Source organism: Setaria italica, chromosome VII, assembly GCF_000263155.2.
Source record: "Setaria italica strain Yugu1 chromosome VII, Setaria_italica_v2.0, whole genome shotgun sequence".
NCBI lineage: Eukaryota > Viridiplantae > Streptophyta > Magnoliopsida > Poales > Poaceae > Setaria > Setaria italica.
In genome coordinates, this window is record NC_028456.1 from 17,736,726 (window position 1) to 17,760,353 (window position 23,628).

General features: G+C 43.0%; 3 protein-coding genes across 4 annotated transcripts; 2 read left to right on the plus strand and 1 right to left on the minus strand.

Annotated features, from left to right (window-relative positions):
- Positions 1-1,715: 1,715 nt before the first annotated feature.
- LOC101766847 (B3 domain-containing protein Os04g0386900) lies at positions 1,716-3,065 on the minus strand. Its single transcript, XM_004975343.4, has 3 exons — positions 2,837-3,065; positions 2,533-2,702; positions 1,716-2,229 (listed from the first exon to the last, which is right to left on the minus strand). The coding sequence occupies exons 1-3, from the start codon at positions 2,898-2,900 to the stop codon at positions 1,924-1,926; spliced, it is 540 nt and encodes a 179-aa protein (XP_004975400.1). The 5' UTR covers positions 2,901-3,065; the 3' UTR covers positions 1,716-1,923.
- Positions 3,066-3,604: 539 nt separating this feature from the next.
- Positions 3,605-10,560, plus strand: LOC101767260 (probable DNA primase large subunit). 2 transcript variants are annotated; one of them, XM_004975345.3, is made up of 20 exons: positions 3,605-3,905; positions 4,024-4,085; positions 5,500-5,603; positions 5,711-5,792; positions 5,870-5,929; positions 6,054-6,108; positions 6,428-6,447; positions 6,542-6,625; positions 6,708-6,772; positions 7,030-7,078; positions 7,163-7,210; positions 7,328-7,417; positions 7,493-7,552; positions 7,638-7,697; positions 7,927-8,001; positions 8,076-8,161; positions 8,774-8,867; positions 8,952-9,059; positions 9,167-9,245; positions 9,891-10,560. In XM_004975345.3, exons 1-19 carry the CDS (start codon positions 3,758-3,760, stop codon positions 9,197-9,199), a joined length of 1,383 nt encoding a protein of 460 aa, XP_004975402.1. In that variant the 5' UTR covers positions 3,605-3,757; the 3' UTR covers positions 9,200-9,245; positions 9,891-10,560. The 2 variants fall into 2 exon arrangements, with proteins under 2 accessions (XP_004975402.1, XP_014661011.1); XM_014805525.2 differs by having other exon boundaries at positions 9,894-10,560.
- Positions 10,561-15,332: 4,772 nt separating this feature from the next.
- LOC101767922 (5-pentadecatrienyl resorcinol O-methyltransferase) lies at positions 15,333-16,927 on the plus strand. Its single transcript, XM_004975346.3, has 2 exons — positions 15,333-16,143; positions 16,491-16,927. Exons 1-2 carry the CDS (start codon positions 15,343-15,345, stop codon positions 16,788-16,790), a joined length of 1,101 nt encoding a protein of 366 aa, XP_004975403.1. The 5' UTR covers positions 15,333-15,342; the 3' UTR covers positions 16,791-16,927.
- The last annotated feature ends 6,701 nt before the right edge of the window (positions 16,928-23,628 follow it).

Genomic DNA, 23,628 nt, shown 5'->3' on the forward strand with positions numbered 1-23,628 from the left:
ACCTAACAAGAGGGCTAAGATTGTTGAAAGTGAAGAGGATGGACTGATTGGTGCATTCAACAAAGTTGGTGACAAGCTTGCCATGGCTATAATGCAGGTTGCTAAATCAAACAATGAGCTGCCAGAAGATCTCTTTGCTAAAGTGAATAGCCTTTCAGTTTCAGGCTTTAATGATCTTCAGATATCCACGTACTATGCTCATCTGGTGGCCAATCCTCTCACTGGTAAAGCTTTCTATGGCTTGCCATTTGAGCACCAGTTACATTGGATGGCTATGTTTGTTAGTGAGAGGTTCCCTGGACAGTAGGGTGCTTTTGGAACATACAACTAGTGATAGTGGTAAAGCTTTCTTTTACTAACTAGGCCATGTTTGTTACACCTGATAGTTGTAACATCTCTTTTGTCATATTTCTTTTGCTAACTGTGGCCTATCTTGTATGCCTTGAACTTTCTATTTTGTGTAAGGCATGAATTTGATGTAATGGAAGTATGGTAAATACCATCTGTATATGAATGTCATTTGATGGTAAATGAATTATATATGATTCGGACTATATATATTGTGTAACCAAAAAATTGAAATTTGTATTTATATCAAAAGGAAAGCTGCAATTATTGTTAGAAAGAAGGTATGAGAGGTAGGAGGTGAGGTAGGAGGTAATGTCACCGTATTTGTGCGGGAGGTTATCATAACCAGTTGTCCCTCGATCCAAACAGAAAACGGGATCGTCCCATCCCACGTTTATCCCTCAAATCAAACAAAAAATAGGGACACCCCTGTCCCTCTAACCAAACATGAAATAGTATCATCCCATCCCAGAAAATTGAAACGGGACCATCCCGTTCTACATTGTCTCCCATCCAAACGTATACTTAGTTTCCCTAAACCAAGCGGCCATGAGGACCTGCATCGTCCTCCTCATCGTAGCCATGGCTGCTGTTTACGCCATTGTCATGCCCACGGTTCTGTCTGATGCCGATGGATACGTCCAGATTCCAGACATCAATGGTACCAGAGCCCAAGGCCTGGGCAGGTGGGCGGTGTACTAGTACGACTCCAAGAACCACGCAAGAATTTTCTTCAACAAGGTGTTGCGCGGCAGGCGGATGGGCTCGTCATGGTTCGACCTCATCATCAACGGATCGATTTCGGACAGTATCTACAGAAATTACGAAGCGTCGCTGTATCAGTACGACAGGATGACCCAGCCCAAGCTCCTCTCCTTCACCGGGGCATAAGTTTGATGTGTATCGCACTAGATGCAAACTGTTTTGTATCTGTGGAATAAGTTTGATAGATGTGCTCGCATACATGTTTTGCCTAGATTTCGAAGATGTAAATCATAATATTGAAAATCGTAGCTTCTGTTGGCCTGAGTTTCATTTCGTTTATGTTATTAGGATCTGTTTGGTTGAGTTTTATCTGATGCTGATTTTCTATGGAAGCTGGTTCTCTGAGAGAGGTGATTCTGTGGCTGAAAGTGATTCTTTTTAATTCTCTAGCATAAACTCTTAAAAATTAGGATCGAGAATCACTTCACATAATCAGTTGAAGCTACTAGCTCCTAGCCTCTTGGTTCATTTCAGAAAATCGCTTCTCTCTGAACGAGTTTTATCTGATTCTGATTTTCTATGGAAGTTGATTCAGTGATTCTGTAGCTGAGAGTGATTCTTTTTAATTCTCTGACATAAACTCTTAAAAATTAGGATCGAGAATCACTTCACATAGTCAGCTGAAGCTACTAGCTCCCAGCCTCTTGATTCATTTCAGAAAATAGCTTCTCTCTGAAAAATTATTCAGGGAATCAGCTCTAGCTGCCAAACGCACCCTTGCTAACGAAGCATCAGATTTCAGACTTTCAGTTCTCCACATTTCAGTTTATCAACTTGACATAGGCTAAACGCATCATCAGGCTGTGCAGTTCAGTCGATGAGGATGGGGGCGGAGGAGGTGTACCCGCCGGCGCGCTCCCGGATGGCCGCGGGGATGTCGGCGCGGAGGACCTGCGCCCTGAACACCACGCCCTCGGGGTTGCCGTCCACCAGCTCGAGGACGCAGCCGTCACCGAGCCGGAGGCCGTTGTCCAACGCGAAGCCCCGCCACCCGGCCTCCAGGCGCTGGATCTGGCGGCCCCCCGTGAAGCGCATCTCCCAGGACCGGCCGCGCCACGTCACCGTCGCCGGCACCGTGGCATCCGGCAGGAACGGCGCCAGCGACCTGGGGACCACCTGTGCGGACAGTCAATGGAAAACTGAGGTCATTGGCCATTGGCCCATTTCGGCAGGACAGCATTGGACTATGGAGAGCCTCTGCAGAATTATTCAGAACATCATCAAGTTCTTATTTGACTACAATAACCTTGCTCCATCAAGAAATCAAACGCACCAAATTAGCTTGGCCATAGCCCATAAGATCCAGCGGCCATGAATGACAAATCGAGACACAACTAGTATGGTCAGATTGACATGCACCAGGCTAGGCTACTGCTTTTCAGGAAATGTGAGCAGAGCACGAGGAGCGAAGCAGCATACCACTTGAAACGGCGGGTGGACATGGGACTTGCACATGATGCATGTGAAGTATGGCTTCCCCAGGAGAGGCACGATCCTGGGCTGGATCGCGCCATCGACGCACGCCGTCTCCGACGCCGACTGCGGATCGGCTCTCTTTGGAGTGCCAGCATCTGATTCGGCATTCTTGTCTGCAGAGTTCATCACTACTGGTTCAACCTTGTGAAGCCGTGACTGCTACTTCAAGTAGTGGTTTAAGGTAGCCCTTCCCTCTCCTAACCTCCCAAGAAAGTGTATAAACATGCATGCTCGGAGCTCACAATACCTGCAACTGCAATGCCGCGGGGTCCCTGAGAGCAAGGGGTTGGAGTGCTAGAGTTGCTGGCCATTTGCCTCCGCCTGAATATAAATCGGGGGAAAAAAAGGATGGGGAGATTGGGTCTCTGGATCTTTCACCTTTGCTGAAGCCTGGAGGAAGGAGAATGAACCTTGGACTACCTGAGCCAGCTGCTGCAGAGTGCCAGCTCGCACGGCCGAAACAACGTCACACTGGCATACGCGCTTCTTTCTTCACGAGATAACAGTGGCACGGGTCACGACAAGGAAGGAATTCTGCGCAGCTTTTTATGTGTGTGTATGCAGCAAAGAAAAGGTATCAGGGGTTCCCTTTTCCCCCGTCTTGTGTACTTGATGCAATGGTCCTGTATGCTTTGCACCGGATTTACAAAATTACAACTTACAAGTGGATGAACTTCATCCAGTTTTGTGATGCATTGTAGTATTTGTGACATACTACTTGCAGCGTGCTGTTAAATGCTAACCACAATAATAGGAAGACTGCACAAAAAATATTTTTAAGAACATGCTAAGTATCAATGGGGCTGTAAGCATGAGCTGCAAAGCCTTTTTTTCAAAGTGGGCTGGATCCCATTTTTTTTTCCCGCTAAGATAAAACCTTGCTGGGCTAGGCCCAAACGGCTCGGATGCTAAGGCCCAGCGTGGTCCCCGGTGTCCGTCTTGCGTAGCCGCGGGAAAATCAGGTCTATTTCCCGCCGAAACACTCCCAATTTTCTCTCTCGCGCCGCCCCCTGCCCCCTCATTCTCCGACTCTCCATTCCCCTTCCCCGCCGCCGCCGCCCCCACCCGCTCCGTAATATCCAACTCCATATCGCTGGCCACCGACGCCGGCCGGGCGAGGATCCGGCTCCGCGCTCCCGACCCGTGACTGCGCCACCTCCGAGGCCTCATGGAGATCGTGCCCTCCCGCCGGCAGCTCGACGCCGCAGCCGCCGCCGGCAGCGGCGGCACTGGTGCCCTGCCGACCTACCGGGCGGCGCCACAGCTGGAGGTGCGGCTGGAGGAGTTCGAGCTCTTCGCCATCGACCGCCTCCGTGGTGCGTCCCTCTGCTCTCTTTATTGCAGAAGTTGTTCCCCGCGTTGCTTCCTTCGTTATTGCTCAGATCTGGCAAACGGGTTGGAGTGTGATGCGCTTCGCTGCGATGTGTTGGGCAGTTCTCAAGGGGATCTCGGATGGGCTCTCGCGGGGGAAGAGGCCGGAGGAGATGGAGAAGCTGGTGAGCGATTCTCCCTTGCTGTTCTATCATTTGGGGGACTAATTTGAGGAGCCGATTATATATGGAGCCTATTTCCGGCGACAATTTTTATTTTGTGCATAAGTTGGCGCAAGTTTTAGTGAATTAATTTGCAGCCTTGTGTAGGATTTGCACCTTGGTCTGAGTTGGGTTTTCTGAGGGAAAATGAGAATCACTAACTTAAGCTCTTCCGGATGTTAATGTTTTATGGCTTTTCGGAATCTCTAATTTATTTTGACTATTTGTTCATGTAAGAATGCCCTGTTAGGGTATATGTATCTTCTGGTTTTATGTCGCCTTAGCTCAGGGCCGAGCCGGCAAAAATCAAGGCCCTGTACCAAACTCTAAAATGAGGCCTACCTCCCTAAAAAATAGGACTATAAATAAGATATGATACATATCACAATAAGATATATCAAAAACCGTACCTATTGGACTCTTGCTTTCATAATCTTTACTTGAAGTGCTTCATTCTTTTAGTGTTCCTTGAAATGAAATCTTCAATGATATGTCCATGACCAAGTGATTGATTATCGGTGGACACTTGTGACTCTTTTCTAACAAATTTATCCATAGAACCCTTTTGAGATTGAGTTAAATCCTTTATTCTTTGTTTTTTCTTACGCTTTTAGTAACCAGATTCATACTTTCTAGATCGGTTTGCAGAAGACATGACTGGAATCTTGGATTGGAACACCAGATAATCCAGAACCAGAACAAAGATAACTGAACACCTAGATGGATCAATATTATATTAGTCATCACCCATCAACATTGATTAAAATATTGAAAATTAATCGGACCAGATTAGTATACTTGAAGCGATCGATCACAATTGACTGACCGATTGGCGAAAAGGAAGTCTTCTACAGTTGTATCGGTGCCGATCCCGATTCCCGACGCCGCGGACGCGCTGCGCACCGCCGGCACCGGCGATTGGCGAAAAGGAAGCAAGGCGCCAGGGCCACACGCCCACTCGCAGCACACCGGAGTCCGGAGCCGACACGCGTTGCGGCGGCTGTGCCACCAGCGACGTGACTGCACACCAGGGCCGACGCGGTCGACGGGTGACGCGTGACGGATGGACTCCTGTCTCCTGGCCTCCTGCGAACCTGCGCCTGCCGCCTATACCCTATTGTCCCTATAGAACCTGCGCTGGTTGGTGGCCCCCTCCAATTTGGGGGGCCTGTTCCATTGAACCGCTCGCACACCCTTTGGCTCGGCCCTGCCTTAGCTGTGATTTAACTTTTGTTAGAATTGTTGCCTTCTCCTCAGAATCAGATTGAAATTGGATAGCGTGGAATGTTTGGAAACTCTTGCTATGGATTTAGTGTTTGACTCTGATAATAGTACAATTTTTTAAAAGGATATGCCTTTTTTTTCCTTTGCACTTCAGGTCAGTGAGTTGTGGAAGACACACATGAGGCACCAGGATCCAGCAGAAACTTTGAACAAGGATATAATATCTCACTTTGTGCTCCGCCTAGTCTACTGCAGAACGTAAGATTAATATTCATATGTTCATATTAGGTGCGCTATATTAAGACTGATGGTTCCTTTTACCAACTTAATGACTAATGAGAAGCTGAATTTGATACACAACCCAGGGAAGAATTGCGAAAGTGGTTTCTCTCCATGGAGACTACACTTTTTCGGTACCGCTTTCGGCTTGAGACTTCTGAATCACAGGTAATTTCCTATCTATTAATCACAGAAGTACTACATCCATGCTTTAACTGTTGCTTGTTGCACATTATCTATTTCAGAAGAAGCTAATGACTGATTTTCAACTTCCTTACAAAGCATTGCCACGCTCAGAATTCGAGGTATAGACTATGGCCACTGATACTGAGGACTTTGACCTTGATGCTAACAATGTAGAACTGCAGTGTTTGTCCTTTTTTCCTGTTTGCTTAGTGAAGTAATGAATTTCTTGTTTTCATGCTTTAGGTTGTGAAAGACAAGTTGAGCCAAGTTGCACGTTCCATTGGTCAATCTGCAAATGGTACGCAGCATTTCTTATAACCACTTCTTTTCAATCAATTTATTGCAGATTAATTTTCCAACTGGATGTTAGGATCAGTTACAGAATAGTATGCTTCTTTTCTGTGATTCATATTTTTGTGGATTACCTAAGTGTTTAACATACTGAAACAGCAGATGTACCTTGTGACTGATTTGGACTCTTTCTAAAGGAAATGTGTTGTAATGTATAGAACAGTCATGTGAAACCATTATTATGTAGAGTAGATTGTTGTCTATTATTTGCACTCTCTTCTTGTACTGGAAGCTAAATTCACTTTCTCCCTTTTCTTTTTTGGCAGTTGAGTCTGTGTTCTTCAAGGTATGTACACATACCTTTTTAGCTCTTTATCTGTGTATCCATTTAAATTTTTGTTTTGTTCAAATAATAATTCGAATATTGTAATCCAATTAAGGTACCTTTTGAAGAAGTTCCTGATCTTGTTAGCAGCCGCCGAGTATTTCTTTCAAAAGGCTATGCTTATGTGGCGATGAGCCAGGTTTGCTCTGAGCATGAGAATCAAAGTTCCAATTATTAATTTGGTTGATGCTCTTTATGAACATGCCTGTATGATTTTCCAGGTGGTTTCCCTTGTGGTTACTCAATTCCGCTGCAATATCTCGAAGGCACTTGTTTTGACAAACAGGTACACTAATTTTACTTTGCTCAGTTCACGCGTAAAATGTTTTGGAACCCTGCTTACTTAATTCTCTGTTGGAGAGGTCTCTTGTGGCTTTAGATACGCCTACACTATTTTTTGTTAGTAAAGTATTTAATTCATATATGTTCTTGGGATAATAAGATCACATTTTTGAAAGTTTCAATACTTGCATTCGGTGACATTTTCTAATATCAGTTGGCATTAAGTTCAAAACTGAGGGCTTACTAGTCATTACTGTACAGAAAATGGATGGCAACTATTAAGGAACAAGAAAAGGACAGGTTGACGCCTGTGAGTACCACAGTACCAGTTACCAACTTTCTTTCAGAACTGATCTTTTTATATCTTATGTGATGCCTAATTTTGTTGTGACAGATTGTTGAAGCGTTAAGCAATGCGTATTTTGGACCTGATTACTCTCAGGTATGCTGTCTCACTTTTGCAGTTGTGCTTGATTTTCCTGATATTTAAGTACCTTTTCCTCTAGTGCTCTTGCTAACTGAAATTTGCTTGACTTGATTGGTTTCTTGCTTTATGCAGCCAAAGGATGCTGTCGAAATATCTCTAAAGGATATTGACCAACTGGCTAAAAGTTCTTTCCCTCTTTGTATGCGGCATATGCTAGATAAGGTGAGGCACCTTAAATCTTGTAGATATGCTTTTGCCTTGTCACCAGGTTGCTAAGTGTTTTCTTTTATTTTGCAGTTGAGAGAAAACCATCATCTGAAGCATGGGGGTAGAATGCAGTTTGGTCTTTTTCTTAAGGTAATAGTTAATTGAATTAGACTAAAACTTTGATCTACAAGCACCTAAAATGTCACACTAATTACATGTAAAAAATATGACCTAGGGTGCTGGACTAAAGTTGGAGGATGCCCTTGCATTCTGGAGAGCGGAATTTTCTCAGAAGGTACCTATCATTTGGTAGATAATGTAAACATATGTATTGTGTCATGCAAACATTTTATAGGAGTATGTCACTACCTTATTGCCTGTAGCATACCAGCAGTGCATGGAGCCAAACAGTCAATATGATCAAAGAAATGAAAAATTAAGCAATTAATTTTCCCTGACTTGAGAATGTAAGTTAATGCAGTTTCTAATTCCTCGTTGATGTTGTCTCTTCTTTGGATAATAAGGTTGGCTCTGAGCGGTTTGACAAGGAATATGCCTATAGCATCAGACATAATTATGGAAAAGAAGGAAAACGAACAGTAAGCCCCTCCTGCTACATGTGTAACTTGAATTTTACTGGAGTTATTACTTACTCTTACAAATGCTGCTCCAGGATTACACTCCATATTCATGTCAAAAGATCATTTCTGCAACACCTGGTGTTGGAGATCACCATGGATGCCCTTACCGACATTTTGGGTACAATCTCACCTGTAGTCTTCCCTATTGACAGTTACTAACAGAATAGATAAGTGCTTAATATTTTAATAGGTGCTCTAAACTTTTTGTTAACACTAAGCAGTTTGTATCTTCTCTTCCAGTCTTCCCTTTTGTTACTAAATACTCCTGAACTTTGAGGTGGAACTAAGGTTTCACTTGAAACCCAGAAATCTGAATGGAGCAAGAGCCCACCAAGTTTCAGTTTTTCTTATAAAAAAAACTGGACCTAACAAAAAAAGCTTAGCAAACCAAAAAAAAAGCAGCCAAAGGTAATTATGAATCAGAATTAACATTTTCTTTACTCATTAAGTGCACCTGGCCAGGTTGAACCAAATAGTACAATACTAAACTACCAAGCAGAGCAGTGAGATATGCTTTTGTAATTCTTGCCAGTATAGTTTCTTCTTGTCTCCTCGTCATACTTGTCCATGATATAGTTTCTTCCTTGATTATGGTCAATTCAAAACAGCATTCTGTTGTGAAGTTCACTTGCGATGCCAGTTTGTGACGTTGCAAGATAACCATAATGCTACCCTAGTTTGTACCAGATGCTTACTCCATGCATTTGCCTCTGTTTTACTGTACTTGCAGCGAAGAAAATTTGCGGGCAGCACTCAACAAAATGGGTGTTAGTGGGCATGCCTTGGAAGAGATAATGGATAAAGTGAAGAACAGGCATTACCAGGTGCTGTACTTTATTGCCATTAGCTTAACTGAGCAATATGCTATCCCTGAACTGACTGGTTCATCTGTCATAATGAATATACAGCTAGCTTGCACATTGACCTTTGAGGCAACACATGGTGTCTCCTGCGATTCTGGAATCAACCATCCAAATCAGTATTTCAGTGAAAGCCAGAGAGTTTTGCGAGCCAAAGTGAGTGTAGTAGATTATTATACACTTCACTGTTCTTCTTGTGCTTTGTTTGCTGTTTTTGACAAACTGAGTTAATATTCCAATTTAACACGTGGTTTAATGCACAGAACCAAACAGTGGAGAGCAAGTCAGCAACATAAATTGTATTGTAGCTGCAGAAAGCATCCATCAACAAAAGGTTACCAGGTCTGGACACCGCACAGCTTTTGCTTTACATTTTATCTCTACGGTTATGATTCTAATGTGCCATGATACACAGCATAGACATGTTGCACACCATTTGCTGTTTACGGCATATGTGATTCTACCTCTGCTGGATTCTCCCTTTTTTATGTGACTTCTGACAGTTCTACTGGATATTTTCTTTCCCTTGTTTTATTTTCATTTGAGAGCTGTTTCCCTTGTTTTATTGGAAGCACCTCATATCTGTTTGGTAAAATCCAGTGCATGCATGATTTGGAACTGTCCAAGAATTTAGCTTATTTTATGTGTTATATTTTGATTTGCCTCATCCAAGGTTGCGCCTTGTTACTGAATTTGTTTGCGTTGAATACTCACATCTTATCTTTAATGGAATTTTTATATTAAATTCAGGCAGCCTAGTGCTCCTGTCAGTTTGTAATTGTAATTGTAGAACAAGATTCATTCTGGATTCTTGGTAACAATAGCATAATTTCCGGACATCGAGTTTTCATCAAACATTTTACCTGTGATCTGGAGCACCACAAAAGAATTCATTCTTAATTTTCATGCATAAAATTTGAGCTTTTCTGCATTAGATGTACTATATGCCCACTTATAATTCCATATTACTGTCTTTTGCCCATACAGCAGGTCAGCGTCTAATAAAAGATTCATGCTTGATGCAATTATGTGATGGTTACTGGTTGTTGATCTTTGATGCTTAGCTGGAATCCTGTTGCTAGCTACCTGGTGTTTCCAAGCTCCAGTTGGTGGCTGTCATACTAGACAAGCCATGGTGCCACACTGTATACTAGAAGGGTTATCTAGTGCTGTGAACAGAAGCAGGTTAAGGCATACTTACGTGCAGTCGTGTAAATCTCGAGCGAATCGAGAAACATTGTAGCACAGTTTGTGCTGTGATGTTATGTTATTGCCAAAGCTTCTTTGAGTAGAAGAGAATTGCTTACTCTGATTTTGTCAATGTATCATGTGTGTAGTTACCCGAGCTGAAGTGTTTGTCATGTAGTTTACCTATCGTTGTTATCTTAAGTAGGTCGTCAAAGTATAGTTGGACATGTAACAAATTACTAGGAACTCTTTTCCGTAGCTCTTGTACGAGCTTACTCATTTTGCCTTTCCTTGTTTTGGAGGCAAAGGTACAACTTTGACATTTATAATTTACTCGTTTTTTCCAGTTTGTAGAAAGTAATTTATAAGCGATTTATGTACAAGTAACTTAGTGAGTCTGTTTTGAGTTCATGTAAAATTTGATATTTCAAATTGCTGGTGTCATCTTTGCTGCAGTATGTTAGTAAAAGCAAATTGTGCTAAATGACGGAAGATTGTGAATTGTATCTGTATGTTCACGGTTTAAGTACAGCCAGTGATTTAGAGCAAGTACTGTAATAGGTTTATGACCTTTATCGCAGTTTTACACGTTGGGGAAAGAGAAAAAAGAGGAGGATGGGCTCACACGAGTATGCCTAGCTCGAAATTCAAAGAGTACATGAAGACGGATTAGACAGAGAAAAAGAAAAGAAAACGTGATCCACTGAAAACGCAATATTAGAGATATCTCATATTAGTTGTCCGTAGTGGTACCTCTAAATGATTTGATGCATGTAATAATTCATTATTATAAGGTTTCATGTGCATTTGCTTTTGTGCTTGAACCTTGGCGGTTAAAGCCTATGGGTAATCAATATGGTGATGATGTCTATAGATAATAGAGTCCTCTTCTTTATGCATGGATGTCAATGAATCTTCTCCACATGAGATGTTCACACACATTGCTATATGTACAACCTATTCATATCAGAAGTTAGGATTTTTTTGTTTGGCAGTAACGATTTTATAAGATTTTGAAAGCTAAATTGAAACACATTCCAAAACTAAATTACTGCATCCGAAGTTAAATATATGACATGAACTAATTAGCTTGTTCTAAGCATCATACATTTAAAGACGGAGAGAGTATATATATTGATTTTGAAAAATCCTGTTCACGTTATTACAATGTTTGAAACAATGTTTAAACATCAATCATTGTGAAGGTCTTATACATTAATTATTACATGCTTATAACATATCATACATGTCAAAAGTAAAAGAAATATTAGGCTAAACTGATAAAACTTAGATGGGCATAGATATTACCTAATCTTTAAGAGGATTTTTATAATGATTGGAAAAATTGAGAGCCGTCCATCTAGAAAAATCATGCGATGGAAAGGTAGGAAGTACCTAAAGATACCTAGAGAAAAATACCAAAAAGTACCAAGTAGGTAAGATCAAGTAAAAAAAATAGTGGCACCAATACTAATTTAATTTATTTTTAAATTACATTCCTCTCATCAATGGCTATAAAAAATTCGGATGTGCTAGCGCCCAGACATCCGATAAATTATTTTTGATCGGATGCTCCGTCGCAACATCAAAAAATAACTATAAAAATATCAAAAATCAACACTTGCAACATGGAAATAGATGAAACATCTGAAATATACAGTTGCAACAAATGTGTGAAATATATGCAACATCCAGATAGAACATTTGCAACCTAAAAACACTTGATACAACAGAAGACTGAAACATATGAAATGTTTTAGAACATATTGTTGCAACATATTTGTTGAACATGTGCAACATCCAGATCAAATGCTTGCAACAAATACTTCTGGGAACAAATGAAATATTTCGAACAAAACTCTTGCAACATGCCTCTGCAACATATGCAATATCTCCCGATCTACTTTTACAACATCCATATGATTCAACTGTAACACACCTCTGGAAAGTCTGAAACAATTTGCAACATAGGGGGGGAGAGAGAGCCTGGCGCGGGGAATGCCGGATCTGCGGTGATTGGATCTTGGTCATCCCTCCACCCCGCACGCGAGCTGCTGCCGCCCCCTCCTTATCACGGCGGTCTACGACGCCGCCGACTTCTCTCGCATCAACGTCAGGCTTGTGAATGTGTCCTCCAGCGCCGCCGTCGCGCGGCTGGACGGGCTCAGCAGCAGCACCCACTTGGGCGCGGTTGGCGGCCTGGTCTGCCTCGTCGGCGCCGGCAGCGACAGAGCCGCCGTCTGCGTCCTCGATCCAACCACCGGTGCAGCGACCGACATCGAAGGGTGGCTCGGGCAGGGCGGACCCGGGCGCCCTGGCGCTAGCGTCTTGGATCCATCGGAGTCGCCGAACATCGTCACCAGATCCGGGCCGGATTCCCGCGGGGAAGGAGGTGGAAGAAGGGGGGGAGTGGGGCGTTCGGCCTGCGGGGAAGTAGGCGGGGGAGCGGGGTGGCGGGCGCTAGGATGTGGGAATGGGGAGAGAAAAGAACGGTGGGAATGGATAAAGCCGATCGAGATAGGAAGCGTGAGAAATTTTTGTTGAGCAATATCCGACACGTGCGGACGTAAGAAGCGTAGCATTACTGTAAAAAATTTAAAGAAAAAAGTACCCGGAAGTATCCACTGGTATTAAAAATTAACAGATTAAACTCAATTTTTAAGTGTGGACAACATTTATTATCAAGATGAGGATCATATATACGATCCTACCAACCTCATGCATGGGATCGTGTATAACTCCCACACATTATTATAATACAAATGAAATCAAAATTCACGGTGGTTTAATATAGTTTGAGCTTTATAAAATCTTATCTTATGACAATGGGATCCTAAATACATATCGAGATCTGAAAAACCATAATCTTGTAATTGATGGTACAACTAGTTCGTGCTCAAATCGTTTCCTGCCACCAGTCCACTACACAGTGAGACGATGATGCCGTTTGCATCTGGATCTGGATGGGTGGTTGACTTCTTTGATTGCCTCCCAGATTCGGTTTAAGGACTGCCCATCTTTCCATTGTTATTTCGCAAATATGAATGCCCATATCTCCATAAACAGATAGTAGAGCACCCACGTGTTCTTGTCCCTCCGTCGATACCAGGAGAGATAATTTCCCAGATGAGTCGCTGGATTCGGATGGAATACGCATAAAAACAAATTCGGATAGCACTATTTACCATGTTTTAATTCAAATTTGACTACGAATATGAATCATATTGGATACGAATACAAAACGAATAGTGCAAATCCAGATTCGCATTCGGATACTTACTCGACTTGGAAGTTGGAACGTAGCGTCATATCGAGTATCAATTTATTTTATTGATAGTTTCATAGTAGATAAAAAAATCATGCTACAAGTATTAGTATTATGAGGATAGCACACAACAGATAGTTTATTGAAAATAATATATTTATTAATAAATATTTCAATAATTAAATATATATCAAATGAATATCATCTAAATAAATAATTCCATAAATATATAAATTATTTAATAAGAAATAAGTACATTAATACATATAAATATAATTTATTCATGAAATAAAATAGGATAATGTATTTAAAATTAATATGATTAGCCACATTAAAATTAATTAAACATTATCATTATTCACTATATATCACTAGTAATATTAGACTAACATAATTAGTCATTTGTCAAATAGATAACCTTTTAATACTTGAAATGGTGTACACAATTACTTTATCAGTAATACTAAAGTTAACATCATTTATCATTAGTAATTAGTCATAGAAATAAGTTTTAGATGATTTCATGGGGTACTTTACTCTTCGCGAATACGGATAGTATTGGATATTTCACTTTTTGTCGAATACGAATCTTTAATCGGATAGAGAAAAATATTGAAATCGAATTCAGATATATCCATTTGACATTCATATTAAAATCGAATACGAATGCGGATATCCATATTAACATTTTAGACAGATACGAATACGAATAATTCGGATTTCCAGACATCCATATTCATCCCTAGTCGCCCATGCTGAACAATATCATCCGATTGAATTTTGTGTCAGAATGATTAAAATCCACTGTCTAGGTTCAATTTTAACAAATTGTTCTGTGCCTTGTCAAGCAATTACTTGCTTGATTATTCTTAATGAAATGCTTGTCCAGGTAAGTTATGTAAAAAGGCAATTACTTGTTTTTACTCTCTCCATATATGTTTATAAGGCATGGCATGGCTGTCACGGTCTTCCAAATAACACTTTGACTATTCATTTATTTTTATTATATTTTTTATGGTTATAAACTTATTTATAATTATTGTAGAGTATATTTGATTACGAATCCAACCATATAAAGTTTACATTATAAAAATAAAAAATTAATAGTTAAATTATTGTTCAAAGATTGCAAAGTTTGAATCTTGAGGGAGTAGTTTTGTTCGCAGTTGGTAATATTTAAAAAACATGGTGATGAATACAAGGCATTGTTTTGTATTTTCATTTGTCATGGTACACCGTGGGAATGAAGTTCTAGACTAATCGAAGTACAATTAATTAGTTTGTTACAGGGGGAAGGTACATTTACTTGACTAGCAAAATTTCAATTTAATAAGTAATGCAATACATTTTCAATTAGCTGTTGCCAACATCTATGGCTGAGCAGAGCTGAACGCCGCTTTGATGTGGAGTGCATTAGTAACAATGACGCTAAGCTAGTCACTGGGCTTTGTACATGAGAAGGTACTATCCACCCATTCATTATTCAGATGCGCATCTTCATCTGTAAACCCAAAAATCTTATGCGAGAATTGCTGCAACTCCATGTCTGCAGTATGCATCTGCCACGGCTTCATCCTTGGCAGGCTCAAAATTTCGGTCTTTTCTATAGTGACCGAAATTACTCAACAAAAGACAAACTTTTTAGTCTAAATTTCAGCCGAAATTTCGTGAAATTCGGTGTTTTCGACGAGGACCGAAAAAAATTCAAAAAAACGAAATTCTAATCCCGGTCCTTGGTAACCCAGTTGTAAAAGCCACATCAACGCTCCGAAACTTGTCGGCACGGACGGGCGACGGGCATATACCATCGCCCCAATCCACCTGCATCAAATCTGAAGCAAACAATAGTATCCGGTTGGAGTACCGTTCCACATGAAGAAATAGTCAACGTGCAGAGATCTGGAGCAAAGCCTCCGACGGCCTATAAATTACAGACGGCATGGTGCGGCGCCTCTCATCGAGGACGACGACGGAAAAATAGTGGAAATGGCCATCACCAAGGACAGCAAGGAGCTGCTCCAGGCGCAGCTCGAGCTCTGGCACCACGCCTTCGGCTACGTCAAATCCATGGCGCTCGCCGTCGCCCTCGACCTCGGCATCGCCGACGCCATCCACCGCCACGGCGGCGCCGCTACCCTCTCCCAGATACTCGCCGAGGCCAAGCTCAGCCCCTGCAAGCTTCACGGCCTGCGCCGCCTCATGCGCGCGCTCACCGTCGCGGGCACGTTTACCATTGCCACCTCGTCCGGACACGGCGGCGACGACGAAGACATCTACGAGCTAACGCCGGCGTCCCGCCTCCTCATCAGCGACGATGTCGCCGGCGACGATGGCGAGCCGAGCCTGTCCCCTGTCCTGAGCCTGGTGCTCAACCCGTTCCGCGTCTCGCCGCTCGGCATGGGCATCGGCGCGTGGTTCCGGCAGGGGGACCAGCCGGGCGTGGCCCCGTTCGCGGTGGCGCACGGCAAGAATATGTGGGAGATGGCGGCGCGCAAGCCCGCGTTCAACGCGCTGGTCAACGACGCCATGGCCGCGGACAGCCGCTTCCTCATGCGGATCGTCCTCAGGGAGTGCGCCGAGGTGTTCCACGGGGTAAGCTCGCTGGTCGACGTCGCCGGCGGGCTCGGCGGCGCCGCCACCTCCATCGCCAAGGCGTTCCCGGAGCTGAGGTGCAGCGTGCTGGATCTTCCTCACGTGGTTGCCAACGCTCCGTCTGGCGGCAACGTGCAGTTTGTTGCGGGCGACATGTTTCAGAGCATCCCGCAGGCAGATGCTGTCTTTCTCAAGGTAAATGGCACTGAAATCGATCCATGCACCATGCTACACAAACAAAACATGACCCCCAAAACAAAAGTATACAGTGTAGAAATTTCGGTACACCTAGAACCATTAATTTAACATAAAAATAAGATGTCAAGATATACACTGACAAGAAGAGATAGTGTCATTCGCATACTATGCATCTGTGACGTAACTGGAGTCATCTTGTAGCTCACTTGGTTGAGGGTTACTTGCAGAGGGGAATTTCGATGTCTATTTTCTTCTTAATATAAATCCACATAATTTCTCATTTTTTAGCTAAATTCACAATACTCGGATGAACATCAAATACTTTAATGCAAATTTTATTTTAGTGGATTTTGCATGACTGGGGCGATGATGAGTGTATCAAGATTTTGAAGAATTGCAAGCAAGCTATACCTTCAAGAGATAAAGGAGGAAAGGTGATAATCATAGATATGGTTGTTGGATCAGAATCTTCAGACACTAGGCACCTGGAGACACAAGTTTTGTATGATCTTCTTATTATGGGCATCAATGGTGTCGAGCGAGATGAGCAAGAGTGGAAGAAGATTTTCCTTGAAGCGGGATTCAATGATTACAAAATTATGTCGATTCTTGGTGTCCGATCGATTATTGAACTCTATCCATGAGAGCTCACCGAACAAGCCCGTCTATGATTATCTACTATAGTGGACTAAATATGAAGGCATGAATTTGTAAGAGAACATTCATATATAAGGCCCTCAATCTTTCAAATATAAATGCAGCATATTTGAAAAATAATCTAGATTTCCTTGTAAGGCTTTCTTATAGCAAAACATTTCATGCTCCACGCGTGTGCTCACTAGCGCATGCATATTTGCTACTATCTGACAAGGGACGAAGTCGTTTACGTCTAACACTGGCCTCGGTAGCAAAACCGTCTCTCGTTCTGATGGAGTCTGGTGCAGCCCAACCCCTTCCGCATCTCACCCGCTCCGCATGGTCATTCGTGCGTGTGATTCCAGTAGGACCACCTGGACATGGCTCTGTTCGCCTCAGCACACGGCAAGAACATGTAGGCAGAGGGCTGTGTGCAAGCCCACCTTCAATATGCTGTGCAACGATGCAATGGATGCAATTATCGCTTCTTGATGCGGATCGTGCTTAGGGAGTGCATTAAGATCTTCAGGAAAGCTGACTAGCTCATTTTTGTCGCTAGCTGGCTTGAACTTGGACCGGCCTCGAAAAACAAGATCATTGAAGCTTTAAGTAGTATCAAGCAATTCCAAATCTTTCTCTTTTTTCAGACTCCATTTTGTTTGTCCGTTCCCTTTAAAAGATATGCACTAAAATATCTCAAAGTAAAAGCTACATACAACAAATTGTAACCACAATGCATGAATTATATGATTCTTATTCCACCAACTAAACTAGAAATTCCATGCCATATATACCCTAAATCACAAATTCAGCACATTCAACTAACTATGCATGTTACAACCACATGCAAAATCTAAATTGTCCGTCAACTAAACCTCTGACCTACAAATATCCATTGACTCAAATGTTGAAATCCATCCCTTAATGTAGGCCACCTAAACACCCCAACATCTATGTAGTCAATGTAGAAAAATGAGGATTTGGAGGTACCTTCCTAAGTTCACCTAGAGCAATTTCTTCAAAAATCTCACCCCAAATCCCCAAAATTTGGGGTGGATTTGGGGAGGACGACAACTGGCTCGAAGCGGAGGAAGACATGTAGAGAAGCCTAGGCTCGGTATTTGGGGTATAAATGGTGTGGAAATTTTTTGTACCGCCCAATCAACTAAAGAAGGTCAGATATTTATTCGAATCCATTTCCCAGGTATCTAGATGTTTTTTGGATAATGGATTAGAAGTTAAAAATTTTATTCGGATATTGGATTCAGAAGAAGGATAATATCTGTTGGGTATCATATATATCCAGTCGGATAATCCGGATACAAAATTTGGATAGCTGGTTGATACCAATTATGCCTAGCTTGCGGGCCCAGCTTAAAGGCCCAAAAGGACCATTTCTTATTTTCTCCTTATAAAGTATTTATAAGTTCAAATAAGGGGGCAAGATATGGTAGATAGGTCTAATGGCAAACATGTGGAGGGGGCAATGATGTTGCATCTGTTTCTAATCCTGTACCACCTCAGATCCCATCTAATAGTACATCGGCAACACCCACAGCGGGGCCTCAGTATGGCATGCCGTTGAACTACTTTGTGGGACAATCACCTCCACCTCGATCTGGTCAGTATCAACCGGTCAGACCACACGGTCTAACCGATCTGACCGGTTAGGGTGCTTTGGTCCCGTATGTGTCGTCTCCTGAGCCTATAGCTGTTGTACCTCCTGTTTAGGCTGTCTCTGGTCGATCTGTTGAGATTCCTGGAGTTTTAAATCCATATCCAGCAGCAGCTTATAGCACTCCACCTGTGGTGCCTTTTGGGTTGGATAGTTCATATGGTTCCATGCCTAATTCCCAATTCAATAGCCGTTTGCAATAGAATGTTCATAGTCCACCTATACGACAGAATGTGTTGCAATCGAATGCTGTTACACCACAATTGCCTCCGCCAACCACTATTCAAGAAGTTCTGGATAGGTTTCATGCCAATCTTGCTAAGAAAATGAAGGAAGATTATGGAATAGAGGTGAAGCGTAAAACTCGTACCTATCAAAAGCTGTATCCTTTGAGTTTTGATTTGGCTCCTTATCCTTCTGGTTGGCGTTGTCCTGAATTTGTGAAGTTTTGTGGGGATGATGGCAAAACCACTTGGGAGCATGTTAGCCAATATCTTGCTCAAATAGGAGAAGCTGGTTCTGTAGAAGAATTAAAAGTACGGTTATTTTCTTTATCTTTAACTGGAATCACTTTTTCGCGGTTTGCTTCGTTACCTATTAATTCTATTCATATTTGGGAGCAATTAGAACAGAAATTTCATGACCACTTTTATAGTGGAGATGATGAGTTGAGATTGAGTCATTTAACATCGGTTAAGCAAAAGCCATATGAGCCTGCTGCTGATTATATCAGAAGGTTCAGAGATGTAAAAAACCGTTGTTATAGTCTTGTCATCTCCGAGAGGGATCTTGCTGAATTAGCTTTTAATAGATTGCATCCCATATTAGAGATAAATTGGAGGGTCATGAATTTGCTAATATTACCAAGGTCTTACAAAGAGCTTTAGCTCAGGAAAGCTAAGCTAAAGATAGTCGGCTCAAATCTGATCGTCCCAACATGCATATGTTAGATCATGATTCCTCGGACGATGAGAGTAATGATGTCCTAGCTACTGAATTTGTATTGCCCCACAAGGGTAAACCTGGTACTTGTGCTTCTCTCAAGCCGGTCCAAAAGAATCAGCAAGAAGATATGAAATTTACTTTTGATGTAGCCAAGTGCGATAGGATTTTTGACGAATTGCTTAAACTTGGGCATCTGAAAATTTCTCATACTATGCCTCCGTTTGAAGAGTTGAAGAGGAAAGCATATTGCAAGTTTGATAATACTTTCTCAGACGCCACTAATGATTGCAACGTGTTTCGCCAGCAAATACAATCAACCATTAATGAAGGTCATTTGACTTTTCATGAAATGCAAGTTGATCAAAATCCTTTTCCAGTGAATACTCTTGAGTTGACAAATCCCAAAGTACTAATTCAGCCGGATCAAGCCGAAAAGGCTAAAGGGAAGAATGTGATTATTGGTGAAGAAAGGCCTGAGAAAAAGGTACCTCAAGTCACAGCAAAGACTTCTATGCTTGGGGGGTAAGGAAAAAATAAGGCTACCGGTTTTGCACAGACCGGTCTGACCGGTCATCCCAAAAAATCTGGAGCCAAGCAAAATCTGAAGAATAAGACAAAGCCAACTTTCAAGGATCTATTGGCCAAATATGAGAAGGAAGCATCTGGTCAGAAATAAGGGAGTCAGCACAATAAAGATAAAAATAAAAAATCATCTTGTTGTTGTGAATGTCATGCAAATCATGCTGCTACATCACATGCATCTTTTCGGCCGACTACACCATGGTCTTGGCCATACCCCTGCTATTATTCACCTCCTGATCATAAAGGTTTTTATATGCAACCATGTATTGCTTCATATTCTCTTCATATTCAAATTGTGGTTTATTGCAAAGACTGGTTGTTGCTAGTAATAATCTGGTTAAAAGTGCACCCTTTGTTACTAAAGGTGGTAAGAAAGACAACAAGAAAGATTCAAAATACTTGCAGTCGAGGTGGTGTCCCTCAAGCTTGAATCACACCCAAAAAAGGAGATTGCAAAGAATGCGGAAGCAAGAATCAATGGAACAGCAAGCAACGGCTATACCGGCAAGGTCAGTGGTTACCAAGCAGGTATGGAGGCCAAAGCAAGTTGTTTCTTGAATCAAGAGCAAGTTCATGGCCGATAAGACAATTATCACCCTTAGCAAAAAAAATATATGGCCGATGTTGTGATTGACATCGTCCTTAGGCACTTTTGGACCAGGAGATTATTTTCTGGCATGCAAGCTTTGCCAGAAAATAGGGGGGCATGTGTTGACGCTTAAAAGTGGTAGGACTTGGGAAATCTGGTCAAGCCTGTCCAAACCGATCTCCAACCGGTCAGACCGGTTTGTGAAAAGTTCCTAAAATGCAAATTGGACTTCACCATTGCGTAGATCTTGTCAAGTAGATCAAGATTTATATATAGAACGTCCGATTTAGAGTTCGGATGAGGAAGATACGGCCTTTGCAAGATCTGCACCCGAGCAGACCGGTCAGACTGGTTGCCAAGGCCGGTCTGACCGGTCTGGCTCTGTGTAAACCGAGTTGGAGTTGTATTTTAGCACAAGATTTGTTAGGGTTTCAACTCCTTAAGGGGCAAGACCTCCCCTCCCTATAAATATGAAGGGCCACGGCCGATTGAATAAGATCCAATCGACAAAAACATATCAATCTACTATTTTTGCATCTTTTACTTTTCCTCTTTGCCTTAGCTAACCTCCATCTTGTTGTTCTTCCTTCGTCTCGATGACGTCTAAAGGCGCTCTAGGTGGTCTGCCGATCCTAGAGAACTCTGTGTGTGCCTGCCCCGATAGGATCCTTCCCGGGTGAGCGTTCGAAGGTCTACCGTCGGCCTGCCCGACAACTGGTTAGACTGGTCCCTATAACCAGTCAGACCGGCCTGCGCCGAGGTCCTGCAGCGAGCCCCTCCGCGCGTTGCACGGTCGCGTGTGTTCGTGTGTTGGCCCGAAAAAACGTCAACACATGTATTAACTTAATGCCTGCTGCCTATTTTAGTGGGTTTTGCATGATTGGGGTGATGATGAGTGTGTCAAGATATTGAAGAATTGCAAGCAAGCCATTCCACAAAAGATGCAGGATGGAAGATAATAATCATAGATATGGTGGTTGGATCTGGTACACAGGACATCAAACATATAGATACGTAAATTACACAAAATGGTAGGTTTTGAGCACTCTCCGCTCCGGCAACGTGGGTTCAAGCATCTCGGCGTAGCTACTCCACTGCCTCGCTCCCCTCCGGATTATCGTTGTTTTAACACACGAACGGTGAAAAAATATATGAAAAATGGATCTTATATACTAGCAATACCTAGCATTTTGTGTAATTTACGTATCCATTTTGGACAAAAAATGGATCAGAAAACAAAATAGTGAAGTAAATAAGAATAATAGAACACACATGTACAAAACGGAGAACCCTTCATAGTACTAGTTATTAGCTTCTTTGTCCTCGTCTCCTTACGTCAACCAGATGGTGCCGACTGCCGAGCTCATGGAGGCCGGGCTTAAGTTGCAGTGCATGCTTATATTACTTACGTCTACGTGTTAGTTTGATGGCGCTTGGGCAGCAGCTAGGCAGCCAGCGTCGGGGCGTGAGGGGAGCAGCCTGACAGGGTCGAACCCCGGCTACCCGTGGATCAGGCGGGTCACTTGGTGCAGACGGAGCGGCGGGTCAGAAGCACCATTTGCAGGCCTACTCTGTTTTCTGTTACTACTGTTGTCTGCTGTCTAAACACGAGCTGAAAAAACTTAGCTCGCTTGTTAACGAAACACGACGAGCCGGGCCAAAACTGCAACCAACCGGGTGAGCTAACAAGCAACTAGCCAGCGCTCTGTCCTTGGTGCCGGAGCCGAGCAGAGGTGGGAAATCAAACAGGACATCCTGTACTCTCGCAAGGTCACCATTCATCAAGAGAGGAACACATTTAGCGCATCTGACGAACTTGAAGTGCACATGATACAGAGTGCACGGCATCACTTTCCCTGTCACTCAACTACTGTTTAGTAACCACGCACGCATGCGCTTACATCAGCAGCAGTTCTTGTTTTGTTTTGTGTTTGTAAACAGCCGTCGATCGGCAGACGGCAGCAGGTAGCGCTCGTCCGGACGATCAGTAGTACTTCCTCCAGTCGTCGGCCATGCGCTCGCGCCGGAGCCGCTCCTGCACCCTCGATATATACAAGGTGGCGAGGCGGTCCACGTCGGCGTCGCTGCCGCCGCCGGGCGCCACGCCGTTGACGGCGGCGGTGCCGGCATCGACCACATCCGTAGTGGCAGCGGCGGGTTGTTTCGCCTTGCTGCCGGCGGGCTGCTGGGCTGGCGCTGTGGCGGGTGCCACTGCCACCTGCGCCGGTTTCCGGGGGTAGAAGGGCATGGCCACCTTGTGCTTGATGCCTCTGGCGCGCTTGTAGAATCCGAAATCCATTGCTGTCTGTTTTGCAGACGTGCGAGAGATGAGCTGGTAGTAGTGCTGTTAGTTGGTTTGTGACTTTATGTGGTGTATGCTCGAGGTAACATATGTTCTTGACTATTTATAGCAGCTTCTGCCTTGCAAATGGCCCGGATTCTGCGCGTGCCACGTCTACCATGGACAACTCGCTCAAAGAGAGTTGAGGTGTGGACCTAGCTCCAGAGGCATGGTGTGCAGGACCAATACAATTCTCAATCGTATTGATCCTTATGCCATGATCGAGGCTCCCGATCTTTTAGTGGTATGCCTGAAAACTAATGCTAAAATCGTATGGAGAATTCTGAACAAAAGATAGACGTACTCTATACATAGGTATAAGCAATTATCAACACTGCACCTATACTGATGCAGATAACTCTGCTCTTTCAGTGACCAGTTGGGCATTGATCTCGTCTGAAGGTTTAGTGGTTTACTGTCCAATATATATTGCTGGTTCGCGTGCTGATGTGGAGAACCTGTTCGGCCACCGGAAATATCTTTGTACTGCAACTGCCAGGAATCAAGATCTTTGTAAGAATCGAGATCTTGTATTCATCTTTCCATGAAACGTCTATGCCCTTTCGAGATGTGCAGGTTCCTTTCCACGCCACATGCACTCTGATCCCAAGTCGTGTCAACGAGAAGCTTTCAACAGGCCACATTGCATCATTCAATTTCCAATGATCGAATAATCCTACTGCTTAGAACAGTTATTGTTCTTCCCTGTTGCAG